General features: G+C 35.7%; 1 protein-coding gene across 1 annotated transcript in view; it reads left to right on the forward strand.

Annotated features, from left to right (window-relative positions):
- The window catches only part of LOC136036530 (uncharacterized), a 30,263-nt gene that overhangs the window by 1,039 nt on the left and 6,560 nt on the right, over positions 1 to 22,664 (forward strand). Inside the window, exon 3 of the mRNA XM_065718834.1 lies at positions 18,520 to 18,705. Within this exon, the coding sequence (XP_065574906.1) occupies positions 18,520 to 18,705 (186 nt within the window). The remainder of the gene's footprint in view (positions 1 to 18,519; positions 18,706 to 22,664) is intronic.

Here is a 22,664-nt window from a genome sequence, read left to right on the forward strand (position 1 = left end):
ATCACGAATGTACCGCGTGATATCGGTAATGCATCTAAACGGAAGGAAAGAATTAACTGTATTTCTGGTCACGAGTGCATTGATACTGTGCGAGCCTTTGGTGATAAGATGATTGCGAAGATCGATAGCATAGCCGCTGCTGACTTTTGCAAATCTGTGTGCTCGGTTTTTCGTGATTGTGAAGCAAAAATGGTGGAGAAAAAGTTTTTTGGTATCGTGAAAAACGTTGCACAAGATCTTGATCTTGCGCCTCTTAAAGCTTGCAGGGGTGTTCGAGACGCTATGAGAATTGGGAGCTCAAATTGTGTGAACATTATGTTCGATGACGAAATTTCTCTTTCCTCGGCCCTTAAATCTGGACTGAAGATAGGAAAGCCACTGTTATTATCACGAATGTACCGCGTGATATCGGTAATGCAATTAAACGGAAGGAAAGAATTAACTGTATTTCTGGTCACGAGTGCATTGATACTGTGCGAGCCTTTGGTGATAAGATGATTGTGAAGATCGATAGCATAGCCGCTGCTGACTTTTGCAAATCTGTGTGCTCGGTTTTTCGTGATTGTGAAGCAAAAATGGTGGAGAAAAAGTTTTTTGGTATCGTGAAAAACGTTGCACAAGATCTTGATCTTGCGCCTCTTAAATCTTGCAGGGGTGTTCGAGACGCTATGAGAATTGGGAGCTCAAATTGTGTGAAAATTACGTTCGATGACGAAATTTCTCTTTCCTCGGCCCTTACATCTGGACTGAAGATAGGCTATGAACTATTCCGAGTGTATGAATATCGATAAATTCCTAGGTGCTGCAGGAAATTTCAATCACCTGACCACCTTGCTGCAAAATGTCCCGATTAAAACTACAAATGCTCACGGTGCTCTGGTCCCCATATGAACTCCAGTGACTCACCTTGCAGTAACACCCCAAAGTGTTCAAATTGTAGTGGAGATCGTGTTGCTTACAGTTTTAGTTGCTCCAAGCTAAAGGCTCCTGCTAATTCCAAAGTTCCACGACCTTCTCACTTGCAATCATGAATGAGTATAAAGTCTCAGTTTGCTCTTTCAACATCAATGGGATAAAGGATAAAGTGTTAAGCCTTGATGAGAAACTAGCTAATGATGATGTTGCTCTCTTACAAGAACACCTGGTCCCAAGTTGCAGTGTAAACTTTCTAAGGCAAAGTTCTCAACATGCTGTTTTCATCACGAATGCCCAACGTACCCGAGGCAGGGCTTCTGGCGGTCTTGTCTGTATAATTAAGTGACCTCTGCCTAGCTATTTGTCTCTTAGCTGCTACCAATCCTCTGAACACTATCTTGCAATCCGGCTTGCAGACGTGATCATAATCAATGCCTATTCGCTCCATGATAGAAGATCTGTCTCTTCCTTCTCCAGCTATGCGAGTGCCTGCAAAAAATTAAAGACTCTCATATCTGGGATACAATTGAGCGTCTGGGATACGAGTGGGTGCTTATAGACGACTTAAACTATGACATCACCGTTTCCTCGACACGAAAGGAAGAGCTTTTTCAGTGTTTACCCTCAGAATTTAAGGCCCTAACGAAAGACCTCAGTTTTACATATATCCACTGTAGTGGTTCTGTCTCAAATTTGGACCACTGTATCTTCTATCATTCATTACAAACTTCAGCAGTACATGTTGATGAAGATGAGAGAGATTATGATCATTTACCTCTGTATTTTGATATTATGGTTACTTCTGACATATACTCGAACCAACCGTCAATGTCGCATAGGTGGTTTGAAAAACGTGATTGGTCTGGTGCGAACATGCCTCTTTACTTTGCTACACTTGGAGCTCTACTGTCCACCGTACGTGTCCCTTCCCACCTTCTTTGTACAAATACGTAGCCTATTATTGACAATGCTCGTGCTGATTTGAATCGCTATTATCGTGACATTATCTTATGTATAAAGCAAGTTGAAGATGTGGCCATCCCGCTGATATGTGTCAGGCGGAATACCCAAAAACTAGTTTTAAAGTGTGATCCTTTGCTGAAAAAAGTCAAGAATAAGGCCAAACTCTGGTTAAGAATCTGGTCTGCCTGTGGTTGACCTTCTCGGGGTACTGTGTTTGATTTAAAACAAAAGACGAAACTCGAATATAAAAGCCATCTTCGTGCCGTTCGTTACTCCGGTGAAACTTTTCCGAAAAGTGATAGTGAGGGCGAAAAGTGATAAATTCTGCAAAGTTTCCGGATGCAAGTTCTAGTGATATTATATCTCGTCCATCTTGGATTGAAAATTATTCAAAAATATTTTCAAAAGTTAATTATGCAGTGCATAAGCGTTTCTCATGTTTGCTTGAAAAAAATTTGCCGTCACGTTTATGTCAGAGACATGTCATTCCAGTTGAAAAGTGGGCTATTGTTAAAGGTATTAAGGGTTTAAAATCAAAATCTTTGGATATTGATGGGATTAGTGTTTTGAATCTTATTCCGAATTCTTTTGAACTGGTATCTCATCTCCAACTGTTTTTTCAAATGTGTTTGAGTAGTTCGTGTGTGCCCGACTCGTTCTTACGCGGTAGCGTTACGTCACTTCTAAAAAAAAGGAAAGATCCGGTTTCTTGTAGTTCTTATAGGCCCATAACGGTAGCTTGTACTCTTAGCAAGCTTTTTGAACACCTCCTACTACCTTATATCACTAAGCTTGCTCTAAATGATGATAATCAATTTGGTTTTAGATCTGGGCTAGACTGTCAGCATGCTCACCGTGCTTTGACTTCTTTATTAAAAGATGCCCATCGCACTCGTCGCGTACTTCATTTCGCAACCCTAGACTTGTCTAAAGCATTTAACAGTATTTGTCATACTCAAGCATGGACAGTATTATGCCAGAGAGGAGTAAATCCATCGGTAATTCACGTGCTTCGTTTTTGGTACTCCCATTCTTACTTTCGCCTTAAGTCAATAGATAATTCTTATTTTGGTCATATCCCTGTTCGTTGCGGTGTAAAACAAGGGGGAGTTCTTTCGCCGTATATTTTTAATGCTTGTATTGAAAATGTATTATCAAAAATATCGACTACGTGCCTACTAGGACCATCTGATGTCTCATATCTGGCTTATGCGGATGACCTTCTTCTGTTTAGTCAAACTGAGTCTGGTCTTGCCCGTTCAGTGAAGTCAGTTACTTCTGCTTTCCGCGATATCGGCCTGTACCTAAATATGACAAGTGCGAGTTTCTTGTTTTCAACGCTAATAATTGTTCAGAATCACTATACTGCGGTGGTTTTAGTATTCCTCGTTTTAAATCGTTTCGTTGGCTTGGTATAACAGTTAGCAATTCTATGAATGCTCTCCGGTTTTGTGCGGTCAAAGATATTAGTGATAAGCTGAGGCTCGGTTACTCTAAGATTGTAGCAAATAGTGGACACTATAGGAGAAGAGCGCTAATTCGGCTTTACTTAAATTTTTGTGATCATTCTGTGCTCTTCTGTTCTGGTATTAGGCCACTTCTGTTGACTGGTGATCTAAAACGAATTCACATAAATTATTACCGGTACTGCAAATTTCTTTTATATCTACCTCATTCTTACCGGAATACAAAACTGGTTAAAAAGTATTGTGCGACAGATATTACTGGTGCTTTCGAAAAATTATCTGCGAAGCTAGCTACTGAAGCGCTTTATAGGCTAGGATGTTTACATCGCCTTATCCGTCTTTTTTCTGTATGTGATTAAATTTGTTTCTTTTGTATTACTTTTGCTGTTTTTCTTTTGTATTTTACTCCACATAACCTCTGTTTTGTGAAGTAGGTGATAAATAAATTATTATTATTATTATTATTATTATTATTATTATTATTATTATTATTGCATTAATTTTTTTATTTGTGTGGTCATACTACATACAATTGATTGGGCAATATTGAAATGACTTACATAGCTTGGATAATACATCGGAATAAACGACAGTGATCTAAAAACCGATTCCCAATTTCCAGGAAATCCTAAAAAAAAGTCATTTGACTTCCCCCGCATTGAGCCGGAGGAAAAGATTTTCAGTTCTAACGAAATGAATTTTATTTTGCCGAATAAAGAGAGCACAGTTTAAGGTTCAGAAAATTGCAGTCCCTAAAAATAGTCTAGCATTCCTGCTAAGAAAATGCTTCAAGTCCACCTCAATGAAATTATCATTGAAGCTATGTGGCAGCCTTGGGAGTTCCCTTTGGTACTTTCTACTTTTATTGATAAGCTTGCCGAGAAAAAACGTAAAATGCATTGCATTATTAACCAAACTTCATAGTCAAACCATAGATTAGGATTAGCTTTCGATGATGGCTAGTTTTTAAGGAGAATTCGCTAACAAGTTATTTATCTTTGACACTGAGACTCACAAAATGATTTTGAAGTACAGGTTTAAGGCCATTCAATACCTTCGAAATATTTTCTAAGAATCAGCGTTGGCTGACTGTCTTAAAGACAAGGATTCCATTAGTTGATTTTTACAGCACTACGGTGAACTCCCAAAGCTTTAAACTTACTTAAATTATATTTCCTTTCAATTATGGTAAAAATTGAAAGAAGATCTTGAATACCAGTTTCCAGTCCAAAATTTATATGTTATATGTTAAGATTCCAGTTTTTCATCATACTCTGATCTCACTTAGCGGGTATTTTAGGAAACGGATAACTTAGGAAAACGGGTACTTAGGAAACGGATATTATGTGATGGAATTTTTCAATTTAGTTGTCATTTTCGGTCTCTTCAGACTTGATAGGAAACGACCTTTCAATACACCAATACTGCACAAATTAAGATTCTGATTTTTGATCTTTGACCTTGCTTAGGTGAAAAGGGGGTATTAAGTGATGGAATTTCCCAATTCTGATGCCACTCTTGATCTCCCCAGATTTCTGTTAATAGCAAACAGCCTTTCAATTATATATTTTTTCAATTATATATCATATTATTATTACGCCACAAATGGTATCTTTTTTCCTTCTGTCCAAGCCTAGGGTATTAATTGGATACCAAGTAATGGAATTTTTTAAATTATGATATTATTTTCGGTCTTCCCAGACTTACATTAATAGGAAATCAGCTTTCAGTTCGGAAAATATTGCAAAAGTTTATATTCGAGATTTCCCCCCTCTTTTCCCTGTAAAAATGGGGTGTTTAATCAAGGCAAATTTTGGCTAACTTCGAAAAGGCTATTATGCGAAGTGACAAATGCATTTCTTTTGATCGAATGCCAAGATTCAATCAACCTAACCAAACCATGAAGACAGAAAACGGAACTAAGTCCAAATTCAACTAGTTTCTACTATTTATTCTGCTATTCCATTCTAGAGCCTCCTTCGAAAATACAGCGAGGCTCCTGGGTTAACGAGGAAATTTTACAACAAAATTTGTTGGAATATGCCCTCTTTCCTTATTCTATATGTGCTCATACCGCAATCTCTCTTACTAAACGTTTTTTGAACCATTGCAGTCAAAAGTTAGGGGACGCACTGAAAAGGATAGTAAATACCTAACTTAAAAAATAATAGAATAGAATAGGTTTTATTTGCACAATCTCTCGTAGTCATAAAACTAAATGGCGCTTGTGCTTACAAAAAAAAAGGATTAAATCAAACGACAAATAAATCAGAAGACAAATAGGATAAATTCAACAATTATTATACTTTGATACAAAGAAAGGGATGAATGAGTTGGAAAAACGATTTGTTCGTGAAGGAGGTGCTGCTAATCTGTCAATTTTCTTCAACCTAGTCCTCCGATGTTTCACTAGAACTGGTGGTAGTATCGATCTGTATTTATGACTTCTGAGAAGATATTGGCCAAATTCAAGGATCAAACTGAGACGACGCTCATGAAGAGAGGGAATTTGTATAGTGGATAATGCTAATTTATATTCGGTAAAAGCATCGCACAATATTACTTTGACTGCTCTTTTTTGTATTGACTCAAGCTGGTCACTTGGGTAAATAGTGTTATTGACTTGTGGGCCCCATAAGGGACATGCGTACTCTAAAATTGGTCGAATTTATGTGAAATAGGCTATCCTTAGTTGTGTCACTGAGAAACCAAATCGACGCATTAGTATAAGTGTCCGCATCGCACTATTTGCCTTTTTGATAATTGTATTGACATGAAGGCTGAAAGAGCAGTCGATGCTAAACTTGACACCAAGCAGTACTGTCGAAGATTCACTAGGATAAGGAGGAGGAGGGTACACAAATTCTCTCTTCAGGGGATTAAAGCGAAGGATTTTAGTCTTTCCTTCGTTGATTTGGAGGCTGTTCGCAGTACATTCATCTTTAAAGTTGTTGATTATTTCGTTACAGAATTGGGGGACAGCCTCAGACTTCTGAACAATTTACTTCAGTAGGACTGACAAGTCGTCTACATACTTAAATCTTTATTCATATCCGGAAAGGATGAAATTTATCACTGCCAAAAACAGTAGACCAGCGAGCTTAGTACCTTGTGGGGCTCCGCATGTAAGCTCGACCCATTCGGAGTCGGTATCTCCTGGGAAAAGCCTGTAAAGGCACTGATAGCGGGCTTGTAAAAATTTGATCACTAAAAGGAGAATATGTTTTTGCGCACCCATGGTGAGTAGATTTTTGATAGCAACGGAATGGTGAATAAGATCAAAAGCCTTTCGGTAGTCTACGAGGAGAAGGTCGACTATAGCACTTCCTCGGTCGAGCCACTCGACAATGAGATGGTACATCCGTACTAAATAAACAGCTGTGCTGCTGCCTCTTAAGCATCCATACTGATACGGGTCTAGATGTCCAGAGACCTGTGACATAAGTTTGCGGTAAATAAACGTTTCTGTTTATTTATATATTTTTGATATAGGCCGGAGTTGATCACAAGATTTTAGACGCCTTACTTTTGGAATAACGCGGACATATGCTCTTTTCCAAGCACTAGGGAATACTTGCTGACGGAAACATTAGTTGATTGTAGAAGAGAGTGGCTTAGCAAGAAAAATGGCGAATTCGCGTAACAGCTTTACTGGAAGCTCACCTGGGTAGGACGCACAGTTCGCTTTCAGTCTTAGGAGTTCCTTATAAACAGTGAATTCAGAGACTTCACACACATCCTCAATCTCTGCACCAGCAATACTAGTATCAATTTCTGATTTGGTGATTGATGGAAATGTGGTACAAATGTCAGCAAAAAAAGAATTGACTTCATTAGCTGAGGTTAAGGTACCGTCCTCTTTGAGCAGCCTTAGATCTCTGAGTTTTGTCTTACCGGTAAGTGTTTTTACTGAGGAATTCCATTTGTGGTGGTCTATTGTGAGTAAGGGAGTAATTTTATCCCTCACATACTGCCTCTTGGCGCGCTTGTTCAGTTTAACAATATGATTACGCAACTGTGCTGAAGCCAGTGTTTCCACTTTCTCATTTTTTAAATCCCTAATGAGGAGCTTAAAAATCCCTAGAATTCCCCATCTTCAGTTCCAAAATTCCTAAAACTCTCCTATTTTCTAATCACTCCCCGAACCACTTCTCCCTATCTCATTCTACCCGTACCATTGAAAGGTAACATATTTTGGCTTCTTAGATTGAAGTCTAGCTATCACTACCATAATAGAATGTCTTGTCATGCCGTTTAAAGTGCTTTTTAATCATCAGCCAAATACAAATAGCTTCAAATATACTTCAAATAATATTAAGCAAATAGAAAAGAAAATGTAATACTGTAATGTAGATTACAGTACAAGATGTTTAATACTGTTCAATCGTAACTTGTAAAACGTAATCAGACCTTATCTTCCCCTGATGTGTCTTCAACATTTTTTGTATGGTGGCTGAAGCTTTCACCGTTCTCATGTGGTGAAGTAACTGATCATCTTCACATTCCACACTTTCTTGAGCCCTTTTCATTCCATATTTTGTTTTTAGAATCCCCCGCAAAGTTTATGTTTTCAATTTATTCTGACGGTCAGTTTTTACTACTTTTACAGCACTGAAAAACCTCTCGACATAGACATTTGAAAACGGAACAGTGGAAATAAATAATACTGTCGGTTTCAGGTTAGAATACAAATTCTGTTCCGGCAGCATTTTTTTTTCACCAATACCAAACACCAGCAGGTCACGGCATCCATTGTTTTGACGTTTTTAATATCGATGAGGATCTGCCTCCTCCACTCCTGCTCGGTTTTGGTTCCGTCCCATGGGATCTGTCCATACTTCCTAACAAAAGGTAGCAGAGAGGCAGGCTGAAGTGATTGGGCTGACGCTGGGTCAACCATTTCAGCATATTTGTAAATGTCGTCTTCGAAATGGAACCTTTTCTGTATCTGGCCTACTGCTTTGACATGGAACGCCTGTGCAGCTTTGAGAACTACTTCGATTGAATCAGGGAGGACGGCGGTATCTGACCTTGACGTACAGAGGGAATCTTGTCCGTTCGGACCCAAGTAAACGCTTTCAAGGGAAAGTTAAAACTTCCGATTGTTCACATCGATTTCTAAAGCACTAGTTGATTCCACATAGTCCTTCTGCAGGAAGTTCACCTGAGACCAATGTTTTAAGCTTTGTTTATACCCCAAAACTAGAAATATTTTGGTTTCAAGAGCTCAAATTGTGCTTAAATTCTAATTTGCGACAGAAGTGATTGTTATATTTGTAAAGAACGTAAAAAAAGACATCGAGTGGTACTTTTATTGTAAGTAAAAAAAAATGAACAACGAAAAATTTACCAATTATAGTATGAAGGTTCATGATTTTCCCCTGGGTATGTAGGCTTGCCAAAAATACACAATCCATTGATTCCTAATATGTGCCATTGTTTTTAACGGCTGTCAAATGGCTGTCAGTCTGTTTGTCTGTTAAAAACTAGGGTAATGAAACGGTAAGAGAGGTTTTCGAATAGTTATAGTCTACCTCTATTATTCACGTCAGTACTTATAAAGCTGGCTACAAGTTCGAGTTCAAGTTTTTTTGATTTTACACAAAAATCGTAATTATCATACAAGTACTGTGGAGAAAAAGAATCGTACATGCAATGCTTGTCAAAAAAATTTACTACAGTAAGAACAACTACGTACCCTATAAAACTATCAAAATATATTATAACTTTATTTATCTGACCTGTAAAAAAATTACTGGCTATCTACCAAATAATCTTATGAAAAAACAACCCAAAAATGACAAACCATATGACTCCGTTAATCGAGAACAGTCCAAGCTGAAATTATTGTTTGAAGCCCACATCAGCATGGAACTGTTTCAAACAGTTGTTTGTTGCTAGTTTGTTACTTAGGACTCCTGTACATCTCAAAATCTGTGTGGTGTTAAAATTTTTTAAGCAACTGAAGAAGTTCTTCTCTGTGATTCCAAGTTCAATTCGCAAGGAAACAGGTCCTAAATCGAATTATCCTGCTTTTCTGATCAAGAAGATGAATCTTATGAACAAATTAAAGGAAAACCCCCCAAAATTTCCCTAAAAGTCCATGGGAGAGGAAAAATCCCTAGAAAATCCCCAAATCCCTGAAAAAAATCTCTCGCCCCTAAAAGACCTAAAAAATCCCCATTATAGGGGGGAAATCCCCATAGTGGAAACACTGGCTGAAGCTACGGTATCACCAGCGATATGAAGGCGACAACGGGTTTTTATTAAATTCTTTAGATCATTGGTTATCCACGTTTTATCAGTGTTACTCACAGTAATGACTTTTACGGGAAAACAAGTCTGAAATCGCTCCTGAAGCAGAGTATTCAGCTTATTGACTTTGATATTAATATCCTGTTCAGTTTTTCATACTTAATTTCACTTTGGACGACCATGTCGTGAAGCATTAAACTAAAATGACCTTCTCAAATAAAGCGAGAAAAAGCATTATCTTGCGAACTTTAAGCAGAACAAAGCAAAGCATTTTTATTTGAATTTTTTAATAAGAAAAGTCCATTAATATAATTAATTAGATACATTAAAGGTTTGTTTCATCTTAAAACGTTAAATTTTATTTAGTTGCCACATTACAGTCACGTTTAGTGATTTCAAATTAATTTAGTGAAATCAAATTACGAGCGACTACAGCACCAATAATAGGTCCTATCCAAAATTTGAAGAATTTTGAGCTTTTTCGTGCAAAATTTAAGCAGAACAAAGCAAAGCATTTTTATTTGAAGTATCTAGGAAGAAAAGTCCATTAACCTAATTAAGTAGATACAGTAAAGGTATGTTCTACAGATCTTAAGATATTTAATTTTAATTAGTAGCCTAGCCATATTACAGTCACGATTGGTTATGGAAGTCAAATTACAAACGACTACAGCACCAATAATGGGTCCTATCCAAAATTTGAACAATTTTGAGCTTTTAAGCAGAGAGTACGCGTAACTTTTAAGAGTGGAAACTGGCACTAAGGTTGACAAGACAAGCATCAGAAGAATCTAGAATTTGGCGTTTCTTTTCCTTTTTTCAGTATAATTATTAGAGTAAAATTAGTGGAATTAGTGTAAATGGCAAAATAAATATTGTAACAAGTGTCTGATCTCAGTTTCTGAAAAAAAATATACCAAGCTTGAAAGAAAATACCAAGAGATGGCAAGTGCTAGAGCGCTTTGGTGTTTTTTTTTGTTTTTTTTTTGTTTGTTTTTTTTCGTCAAAACTAGTGCCAGTTTCCGCTGTTTTAAATTCTCCATACTATTCTCTTTTCAGGCACAAAAATGTTAATGGACGTAACAAAAGATTTATCTGTCCAATAAATCAGGGTGAATATACAATATTAGTAAGCAATAGTTGGGAACAAATTAATCTTGATAAAAGCCTTTCTAACACATTTTCTTGCCATTTGAGTTCCATGCTTCTGTAGTTTTAAGCGTAAAATTAAAATGCCTGTCAACAGCAAGGCCAAGATTCATTAGTAAACCATAATTTTCGTTATTTTAATGGCATATCTGTGCCACAGAAGTTGAAAATTAAAATGGCCAGAACTTGGTTAGAAAACTTAAATATTCTCCGTGTGCAAGCGTTTCCCTAGTTACTTGCACCATTTATTGTTAAAAGAATGAGTCAAAACCATTTTTTACTCGCTTGTTAGTAACGTAGTCAGAGGTGGGGATTCTGGTTCTCTCAGAATATTTTAAAATATATACATTTATGTCGTGGCTTTCAATAGAGGTTTTTACCTCTATATATGGTATAGAGTCTACATACTGAGTATATATATACTGAGTATATACTAAGTATACATGGTATAGAGTATATATGGTATAGTCTATGGTATAGAGGTTTTTACATATATATATATATATACATATATATATATATATATATATATATATATATATATATATATATCTATATATATAAAAATAAGTTGTCTGTGGATGGATGTGTGGATGGATGTGTCAGGTGACGTCACCTGAAAAAACTGGATCAGGTGACGTCAAAACTGAAAAAACTAAAAAAAGGCAAAAACTACAAAAAAAACTAAAAACTAATAAAAAAAATAAAAAAGCTAAAAAACTAAAAAAACTATAAAGGTAAAAACCAATAAAAAACTAAAAAAAAAACTGAAAAAACTAAAAAAAGGCAAAAACTACAAAAAAAACTAAAAACTAATAAAAAAAGTAAAAAAGCTAAAAAACTAAAAAAACTAAAAAAAGGTAAAAAACTAAAAAAAATAAAAAATAAAAAAAACTAAAAAAAAGGAAAAAACTGAAAAATAAGCTAAAATAAAGGTAAAAACCAATAAAAAACTAAAAAAAAAAAGGAAAAAACTAATAAATGACGACACTCAAAGAGAAAAAAAAGGCAAAAACTACAAAAAAAACTAAAAACTAATAAAAAAAATAAAAAAGCTAAAAAACTAAAAAAACTAAAAAAAGGCAAAAACTACAAAAAAAACTAAAAACTAATAAAAAAGCTAAAAAACTAAAAAAACTAAAAAAAAAGGCAAAAACTACAAAAAAACTAAAAACTAATAAAAAAAATAAAAAAGCTAAAAAACTAAAAAAAACTAAAAAAACTAAAAAAAGGTAAAAAACTAAAAAAACTAAAAACTAAAAAAAACTAAAAAAGGTAAAAACTAAAAGAACTAAAAAAGAAAAAAATAAATGACGACACTCAAAGAGAAAGCGACCAGGACAAAAGGAATGTTCGATTAGCAATCAACAAAGCACCGGGACACAGGGAGTATAAATGACGACCCGGGGGAAACAGGGGGATATAAATGACGACCGGGACAAAAAAACTAAAAAGAAAAAAAAACTAAAAACTAATAAAAAAACTAAAAAATCTAAAAATCTAAATAAGCTAAAAAAGAAAAAAAAAGGAAAAAAATAAAGGAGAAAAACAAAACTAAAAAACGAATGTATATACAGACCGGGACACCGGGATACAAATGACGACCGGGACCCGGGACACAGGGAATATAAATGACGACCGGGACACAGGGACACAACTCCGGTACACCGGGATACAAATGACGACCGGGACACAGGGAATATAAATGACGACCGGGACACAGGGACACAACTACAACGGGGACACCGGGGGAAACAGGGGGATATAAATGACGACCGGGACAAAAAAACTAAAAAGAAAAAAAAACTAAAAACTAATAAAAAAACTAAAAAATCTAAAAATCTAAATAAGCTAAAAAAGAAAAAAAAAGGAAAAAAATAAAGGAGAAAAACAAAACTAAAAAACGAATGTATATACAGACCGGGACACCGGGATACAAATGACGACCGGGACCCGGGACACAGGGAATATAAATGACGACCGGGACACAGGGACACAACTACAACGGGGACACCGGGGGAAACAGGGGGATGTAAATGACGACCGGGACACCGGGACAGGGAATGGTCGATTAGCAATCACCATCAACAAAGCTCAAGGGCAATCATTAGAATCATGAGGTATAGATCTGAATACAGATTGTTTTCCCATGGACCATTATATGTTGCATGTTCAAGAGTCGGTAAACCTGACAATCTATTTATATGCAAAGACAATGGGACAGCAAAGAATGTTGTATATTCGCAAGTTTTACGTAGTTAAAACCATATATATATATCTATCTATATTCACAGGTGGGACATAGGGACACAACTACAATGGCGCGTAACTATTATGGCGCGTAACGACTTACGCGCGCGGGGGGGCTTGGGGGGGGCGCGAAGCGCCCCCACCAACTAGGTGTTGGGGTGGCGCGAAGCGCCACCCCAACAGCTAGTATATATATATATATATATATATATATATATATATATATATATATATATATATATATTACCTCTATATGGATTATACAGTTTATATAGTCTATATATGGATTATACTGTTTTATAAATTTTAGTACCTCTATATAATGTAATCCCATCTATTCCTAAAGTGTGTAAAATCCTGTCACAACAGGATTTGGGGCATATGATTGTCTCTCATCTCTATATAAGTATACATTAAATTAGATTTTACCAAGTCATGAACAAACCCATTGAAATAAGAAAGTATTAGTTACTGTTTCAGCAAGCAAGAAACTTACGATGCAGTAAGTTTGACCTGATATGTCTCACATATCGATAATGGTACAAAACATTTCAGGGGGGAGGGGTCACTATGAAAAATTCGCTTTGATAACCATTTTATCTAATCAATTATTAAATAAACTGTATTGGCTTTTCGAAGGACGGAGACATCTTCAGAATTAGAAAGAACGCTTTCGAGTCAGGACCGACCCCTTTGTGAATAGCATGCATTAGTGAGAGCGTTTCGCTAAGCGAGGAACTTACGATGCAGTATGCGATGCGATTTCATGACCGTTGGAATATAAATTCTGAACTTGGCTGTAGTTAGTCCACTCATGAGATACATGAAATGTGGCTTGGATTGGGGAGCCATTTGGATTCTTGCGACCTTTTTCGAAGAGATTTTTTGCGGCTGATGAAAGTGTTACGAATTTTCGTTTCAAAAACTGTATTTATCGAAATGTTTCTTGATTGTCGATTAAGCCCTGTATTATCGACAAATATACTGTTTTAAAGTCGGGTATACCAAGAAGACTTTTAGTACTTGTTAATCATTCGGAACTACATACGCAATAATTTTTCGCTCTAAAATGTGAGAAAACCGGTTTGCTTCTCAGTAATTGGTTATAATTTGCTTAATTGGATTGAAAAAGAAAGACTGCGATGTAGGTTTATTTTAATCAAATAATTAACATATAGAGGTGGCTAGGTTAGGTATTTGATATAATGCCTTCTGCGCAACCTGCTTTCTATAATTCTTTATCGTAGTTTCCATAATTTTGTTTCTAAAGTTTTATATTTTCATCATATTTTGGTATATTAATTTAAAAAATTATTCCCCCAAGACAAGTTTTTCAAAGAAAAGTAAAGAGCTCCATTAAGACAAGAATGAGCAAAAATTAAGTCACATAATCTTCCAAGCGTGAGACTACCACAAATCACTATCAATAAATAAATGAAACTCAAAACCAACAGAAATTACCATAAACAGCCGATTCAAACTCAAAACGAGCAGTAATTAACATGAGTAGGGCTGATAACCCCCATGCCTTCTAAAGACCAGAGCACAACTTGCGCTTTACTGAAAAAAATGACCGTGAATTGTCAATTTAATTGATATATTCTGACATTTTTTCCTTAAGGTTTTGATAATTTTTATTTATGAAAGTAAGAAAGGTGAAAACATTTCAAACGTATTTTGTTTTCTGTAAAGCGCAAAATGGGTTCTGGTTTGAGAAGACATGGGGTTTCTCAGCCCTAGTCGTGTTAATTTTTGCTCGTTTCCAGTTTGAATGGGATATTTATTGCAATTTCTGTTTCTTTTCAGTTTCATTTACTCATTTATAGTGATTTTTGGTAATTTTACGCTTTTTTTGCCACAAGACAGATCACGGATGCGTGTTTATTTGTTTGTTTTTTTAATAGGGGTGATCGTATCGAAAATGTGGCAAGAGGGCTCTTTCTAACGGAAATTAAAAGTTCTAGTGCCCTTTTTAAGTAACCCAAAAAATTGGAGGACACCTAGGCCCCGTCCCACTCTCATTTTTCATTTTTCTTAATTTGACCTGAAAAATAAAACTTAATATCATTCCCAAAAGATTATATCCTTGTTCTTTGACAACCTGGATGAACTTTTTATTTATTTAAATTGTAAGAGAAGAAGTCGTGATAGTAGTATCCCCAAAAGTTTCAACTTAGGCTAATACCCCCAGTCGTTCTCGATATATTGGTGAGGTGTCTTACTGGCAATCATAAACACAATGCCTTTTGATTTATTCTGAAGCAACATAATTGTGGGCGGTTGACATGCCTAATATCCCTAAGTACATAGTTGCTGGACCGTTTTACTTTGCGGAACAAAATGGCTATCTCAAAATTTTGAATGGATGTTTTTGGAAAATGAATAGGTTTGAGAGAAGGGTTGTTTGCCCTCTCATCTCTTGTTACTCTTAAAAATGGCACCAGACACTCGCGCTGTAATTGGAGTTAAAGGGAGTCAACTTCCCCCTTCATATATCTAGTAAAAACATTTAAAACAAGTAAAAACAAAGAAAAAACATTTTAAATGTATTTTGTTTTCAGTAAAGTGCAAATTATGTTCTGGTCTTGAGAAGGCATGGGGATTGTCAAAGACACAATTTCCAGGACTTTTAGCTACGCTGAACAAAATGGCTATATCAAGATTTTGACTAGATGTGTTTTGGGAATGGATTGGCGTGGGGGGGCCCAATATTTTGTTAAGAAGTGACTTTCAACAAAAAAAAAAAAGAAAAAAAATATCACCAGTTGGGAACTTTTCAGGAATTTTAATCCCTCTTGCTAATAATATCATACTGGCTCATTGCTGGAGTGAATAATAATTTGTAGACTGTTTTGCAGAGGCGCCATTTCGGGGGGGGGTCAGGGGTGGGCAAATGCCCACCCCATATCTTCCAGGGGGCCCAATCTTCCACCACAAAGGGCCCTTTGCCGGCCATAATAATCCCTTATGTCCAACATAATCCATTCTGTCCAATTGATTTGAAATTACTGCACGCCTATTAACCAAATAGCGTAATTACTTGACGAACCTGGGGGTAATTACGCTATTTGCTATTAATTATTGTAAACTTTGAAAGTAGGTAAGATACATAATACAATTCTCGAGTTCTGTCAAATGCCCCTTTCCTAGATGATTACACGACACGAGGTGAGTCGGGGGGGGGGGAGGGCAAGATGGAGTTTATGCCCATCCCAAGATTTGGTCCAAATGGTGCCTATGCTGTTTTGACTCCAACTTGAAAAAAATATCGCGGTCTCTGATCCCTCACCACCCTATCTTAAGCCCCATACATTGAGCATAAAGGGGGAGGGGATATTCATCCTAAGAAATGAAAATTTCTACATTATCTCTACGCCTCCCCCTCCATCCCCTATAAATAATATGGGGGTCTGTTCCCCACTCAAAAGAAAACAGAACTGACATCTTTAAAAATCAAACGGACTGAGTCATAGGATTGTGCATCCTATTTTCTGAAAATGCAACAAAAAAATCAATTGAGATTCGCTTAATTAACTCTACCTTCCTTTGTAGATCCTACTACTGTAGATTGGCTTTTCTAGCAGAGTGACCTGCTCTACCATAATTATAGCGTGTCTTGACTCCCATTGTCAACTCCTTAATTCCTTAGGTCAGGAGAGTAATTCTTAATTCGAACAGTGGGAAAAATCGATCCTAATTCAATGGATTCAACAAAGCAAAAGACATTCCTTAAGTTCTAACAGGTTTTATACCCCTAGAGCTCTCCCTCCACTCCCGCCTACTATCATCTAGGTTCTAAACTCCTTTTTATACCCCCTGACTTTATATATTTTTGAGTGATTTTTTTAAACCTATAATGGCACTATAGCTATTTTAATTTTTCTCAATCAAGTTTTACTTCATGTTGAAAAATTCAGAGGTTTTATTGCTTGTGAAGAATTTGGAAAGTGGAATGACCATATTCTTGTGTAACGGTAACTATTTATTGGTTAACAATTATGATCTAACGAAGAAGGAAATGCCAAGGAGCTGAATGGTTACAAGTCAATCAGGATACAAAATTTGTTTTTGAATGAATTATTTCAGAGGGGGGTCAAGTTAGGAAATGGGAAAAATTTTCTTTTCAGATGTGCTTTTCTGCAATATAGCTTCACAAAATTTGGCGAGGTTCATTATATATCTCCAATTAATTGTATGATCTCCTAAAATAAAATTATGCAATGTCATCTGTATAAACAAAAACAAATGTATGTCTCCCTGTTTGTCCTGTATATATTACTTCACTGTTCATACGATCCCCAAGTAACTTTAAGAAGTTGCTGAGTACACTCTCGGGAAGGTTTTAGGTCTTAAAGGTTTTTGCCTTCCGCCAAGGCCCTCTGAATTTTTTGAATACTTTTTGTACTGACTGAGATTAAAGACCTTGAACAAAAACACATGGAATAGATGACATTGAGGTGGTAAAGCAAAAATTACTAGTCCTAACCTAATTTTCAGATACTTTTAAATTCCAAAACAATATTGTTATAAATATTTAGGGGGATTTTATAGGAAGAATTTCCTCCAGAGGGGTTTTATGCGGGTAGGGAATTTTCACTTATTTTTAAAATTAAAAACACAACCGTTATTAATATGCAGGTGAGGGGGGGGGCTCCGTGGGGAAGAATTTTCCGGTGGTAATTTTCCTTGCAATTATTTTCCTTTTAGATTGCAGCAACACACGACGGGTGAGCTATTAGGCTATAAAATTCTAATGATTAAGTAAAATTCAAAGACGCTTCTAGCTTAAAAAGCTGTAGAAGCCACATCACTTGTCATATAAACATACCAGGACTCAAGACTGTAGAATAAAAAAATAAAAACGGACTTCCAAATTTTTCGATTGGAGCAATGACAAATCAATAATTAGCAGACACAAACATGAATAGAATTGAAACAAATAAAAATAAAATGTACCATTCCAACCCTGACCTTTGTTATTAGGAACGCAAGACCGGACTAAAGAGTTGAATTGAAACCATCATTGCGCATTCACACAATCATAGCTTGGTCCCTAGCCAGTATGATAGCTGAATGTTCGCTTCTAAAGGAATTAATTCATTTTATGCCTTCAAAGAACCTTATGAACGTTTAATTTTTCAGGTGTGTACTCATTCAAAATATTTTACACACTATGAAATAAATGATTATAAATTTTTTAAGTTTATAAATTACAACTTATTATCTATTACTACTTACCAATGTTTTGTTTTAATTAATAAACTAATTATGATTCGTTTATTATTAATTAGTATTTATTTATGAAGAATTCAACCGCAGCACGGAACACCGTATATTCCAGTATTTTCTCAAACTAGTCTTGCTTTTTTGTTCTTTTGGCTTGAAAAATAGCTCAAATTCTTCCAGCATTTTTATTTCTTAACGATAATTATAAATTTATTCGCCGATAATTGAACTGTTGTGCGCTTAGTGTAAAATTTCCAAAAGTCTGCAATTACAAATTGTTTCAACTTTATTTTAGTTTGGAGATGAGGAGCTTGAACTCCACATAGCAGCAGATGATGAAACTAAGGCAACGATAGAAAGCAGTGACGAAATGGCCATGGAAGATGAATTTGAAGGAATTGGCAAACGATCCATGGATTTAGCTGAATCTGCAATCATAGAGGCCGCTTCTGAAGAAGATGACGATGATAATGACTTAACTGTGAGGAACCCATTCCCTGAAGCTTTTCTGGAAAATTCTAAAGATAATGAGGAGCTAAAAAATGTTAAAGGATGAATGTGAAAATTTAACTAAATTGTGTTCTATTTATTGTTATTTATTATAGAAAACTCGAAAAACATTCTTTCAGCCCTGCGCAAGAAAAGCTGACAAAGCTGACATTAAAATTTAAAATTGAAAATGGCAGTTATCATAACGTAGTCGTAGAATAGAGAAACTTGACCTTTTGATCAAACTTCGATTTGATGAATACTTCAGATTCATCGGAGGAGCACAATTGCAATTTCTGGCCAAATTTTAAACTTTTGGGGCACAGGCAGGGGCATCGATTCACGAAAATGTTGTGGTTAACACATATTTTTCAGAATTTAGGGGGCAGGCAATTTTGTTGTAACTTCGATTTTTTTATTTCAATGAAAATACGCAAAAAAGGACTTTTAAAGTATTTGGGTGCGAATCTTGGGGATACAGGGATAAAGTGATACTGGGATAATGCTGCTGGCGTGCCTAGACGCAGGCATACAGCCAAGCTAAGAATTTACATGCTTCAAATAATTTAAGACAAATTTGACTCAATAGGAATACTTTGTTTGAAAATCCATCAAAATGAAACTTTTCCAAGTCTGACTTTTGAATTCCAGAAAATATCCGTTATTGAAAATCATTCTGACCTGTTAAAAAAAATCTATTATTCGCACATTAGCCAAACTTAAATCTTCTCTCATTAGAAGAGGTGTTTGGTTAAAAGTACTCTCTTGTTTTTGGTTGTTAAATCGGGAGCGTCAATAAGGGTAGGGGGCATTTGCACCTATTAGATTCCCCCCCCCCCTCATATACATGTTTAAAAATATTGATAGTAAAACTGTTGATAGTCTGTAAACCTGTTTCCTTAACGGCTAGCCAAACACACATTCGTTATCAATAAAAGTAAAGGGATTTAAATTTATGTTCCAAGAGAATTTGAATAACCAGCACCAAACTATGAAATATAGCAAAATAAATTACAGAAGTATCCGCAATATCAGTAACATAACCCATTAAACGTTGTGGTTACCAAAAATCAAAACGAATACCCTATATAAATCAGGAGGAATTTGACCAATTGAAGCTTGATTATTCGTGTCGAATTACTGGGTTGCATATATAATAGCATCCCCAATGACCCCTCTCTTTCTGTTTCATCAGCCATTATGTCAACTACCGACTCGAACAACGAACATCCAGCATGGGACTGAACCCATTACCACTCCTAACATATGCAACTAGGCGCCTGAAACTTAAGCCTGAGCAGGAGAAAGGTCCCACTGTCGGTGATGCGAAGGTGGAGGGGCGGGGGGGGCAATTACCCTCTTTTTGGGATGATTCCTGGTAGTTTCGAGTTTTTGTGTTACGCTTCACTTTCATTACGCTTCTAAATAGGAAGGTAGACGGGAAAGCACAGTCTTTTCAAAAATCTTGTCAAATACAGGCCATAAAGATATCGGCCGATAAGTAACTGTATCACTTCGAGGTCCATCTTTATATAAAATAATCACTCGAGGTCTCTTAAGTGAACTGGGAAAAATCCCCTTCTCGAAAGGTAGATTTGCGAATCTTGTCATGGGAGGGATAATCGAAGAAAGAAATTTCACTACCGTGGTGGGTAGTGCATTAACGCATTGCTTTTAACGGTGTTGCTTTTAATGCATTGACAAGTCTAATCTTCTCAAACTAAGAAACTGACCGCAGGGACATCGATTTCAAGCAAGTTGGACCAAGATACGATTTGAAGTCAAGCTTAAAAGACAAGAGTTTACTGAAGAAGCAGTTATTTTCCCCGCTTCTGCAAAATAGAAGGTAAATGCCTCTTGAACATTAAGTTCACCCTGGGCAACTGAGCCAGTATACTTAAAGGGAAAAAGAAGGTGTAGACAAAGTTTTGAGGACAGAATGCATCACTTGTAAAGCATTACGAATATTTTTCGGCAATTTGAAAATTTTGTAGTTTTTCTCTCTTGGGTGGTAATATAGCAGTATTATTACACCCACTTCTAGCCTATTGGGTTTGCAACATAAGGGTTTACTAGTAATAATAATAGTAAATATATTGAAAAATTTGTCTATGTTGTCTAATGTGGGTAATCCAGCCCAATGATTTGAGATAGAATTTAGATAGGCTAACATTGTTTGCAATGGGCTCATCTAAAGCAAATACTAGCAAGGCTCTAGATAAGTGACTTTTTGCTGCCTTGGAAAGTGGGCCCAGTTGAATTGAAAAGTTGAAAGCTGAGGAAAATAGAAAGAAGGTAATGAATTTATTGTTGACACTGTTTTTCCCTTAAAAAACAAAAATAAACTAAATGATAAGGGTTTTTGGAAGCATGAAGGGCTAAAGCAGAGTCAAAATAATCATCATTGTCAATAGTATTTTTAATATTTTAAAAACCCTGTTTATGATAACCTAACAAAGACAAATTCAATACACGGTTGTTTTTTTTTCATTACAATAAATGGTCGATTGGTTTGTTTCTTCCGGAATAAAGCAGTATACATTCTATGGTACCAGACATACCTTTTGGTGGTTCACTTTGTGTTGGTTGTTGTGTCCATGGTTATGCTGGTGCTGAATAAGTAATAACATGTAGTTTGGATGATGGTTAAAGGAGTGAATCGTATTTTTTTAGCCTTTTACAGACTTAGTATTCTTTTAGGATTTTATGCTTGTGATTCGATCCCCTCTTTCCTTCGTCTAATAAAGTGGCTATTCGTTTTATTTTATATTTTTTGCGGTGTTCGGAAGGCTATGGATTCTTTTTTTTTACTATTATTATTGTTTTTAAGCATTGAAGACAGCTTAACAGAGGTTTTGGCCAAGATATCGACTTTCTTTAATTTTTCTTTTTTACTGATTGAGAATTACCCTCGTTGTTGTTGTGTGTTTTTGTTTCTTCTCTCTTTTTTGCAAAAAATTGAATTATCCCTCTCCCCCGGGCTCGTTATTTTCAGTTTATTAATTAACTAATAAGTTATTTTTTATAACTATTTTTCAATTTATTATTTAAAGTTTTATTAATTATTCTAATTTAATTATTATTATTCGATCATTTATGAATTGATTTTATATTTATTTAATTAATTAATAATAAATTAATTATTTTAATTTATTAACTGTACCTTCTATTTAGTTTTACTTAAGTAGGCGATAAATAAATTATTATTAGTATTATTATTGCATTAATTTTTTTATTTGTGTGGCCATACTACATACAATTGATTGGGCGATATTGAAATGACTTATATGGCTTGGATAATACATCCGAATAAACGACAGTAATCTAAAAACCGATTCTCAATTTCCAGGAAATCCTAGAAAAGTCATTTGACTTCCCCCGCATTGAACCGGAGAAAGAGATATTCAGTTCTAACGAACTGAATTTTATCTTGCCCAATAAAGAGAGCACAGTTTTCTTTTTAAGGTTAAGAAAATTGCAGTCCCTAAAAATAGTCTAGCATTCCTGCCAGGAAAATGCTCCAAGCCACCTCAATGAAATTATCATTGAAGCTTTGTGGCAGCCTTGGGAGTTCCCTTTGGTGCTTCCTGCTTTCATTGATAAGCTTGCCGAGAAAAAACGAAGAATTCATTAACCAAACTTCATAGTCAAACCATAGATTATGATTAGCTTTCGATGATGGCTAGTTTTTAGGGAGAATTCGCTAACAAGTTATTTGTCTTTGACACTGAGACTCACAAAATGATTTTGAAGTACAAGTTTAAGGCCATTCGATACCTTCGAAATATTTTCTAAGAATCAGCTTTGGCTGACTGTCTTAAAGACAAGGATTCCATTAGTTGATTTTTAAAGCACTACGGTGAACTCTCAAAACTTTAAACTTACTTAAATTATATTTCCTTACAATTCTGGTAAAAATTGAAAGGAGATCTTGAATACCAGTTTCCAGTC

The sequence above is a fragment of the Artemia franciscana genome, chromosome 15 (genome assembly GCF_032884065.1).
Source record: "Artemia franciscana chromosome 15, ASM3288406v1, whole genome shotgun sequence".
Lineage (NCBI taxonomy): Eukaryota > Metazoa > Arthropoda > Branchiopoda > Anostraca > Artemiidae > Artemia > Artemia franciscana.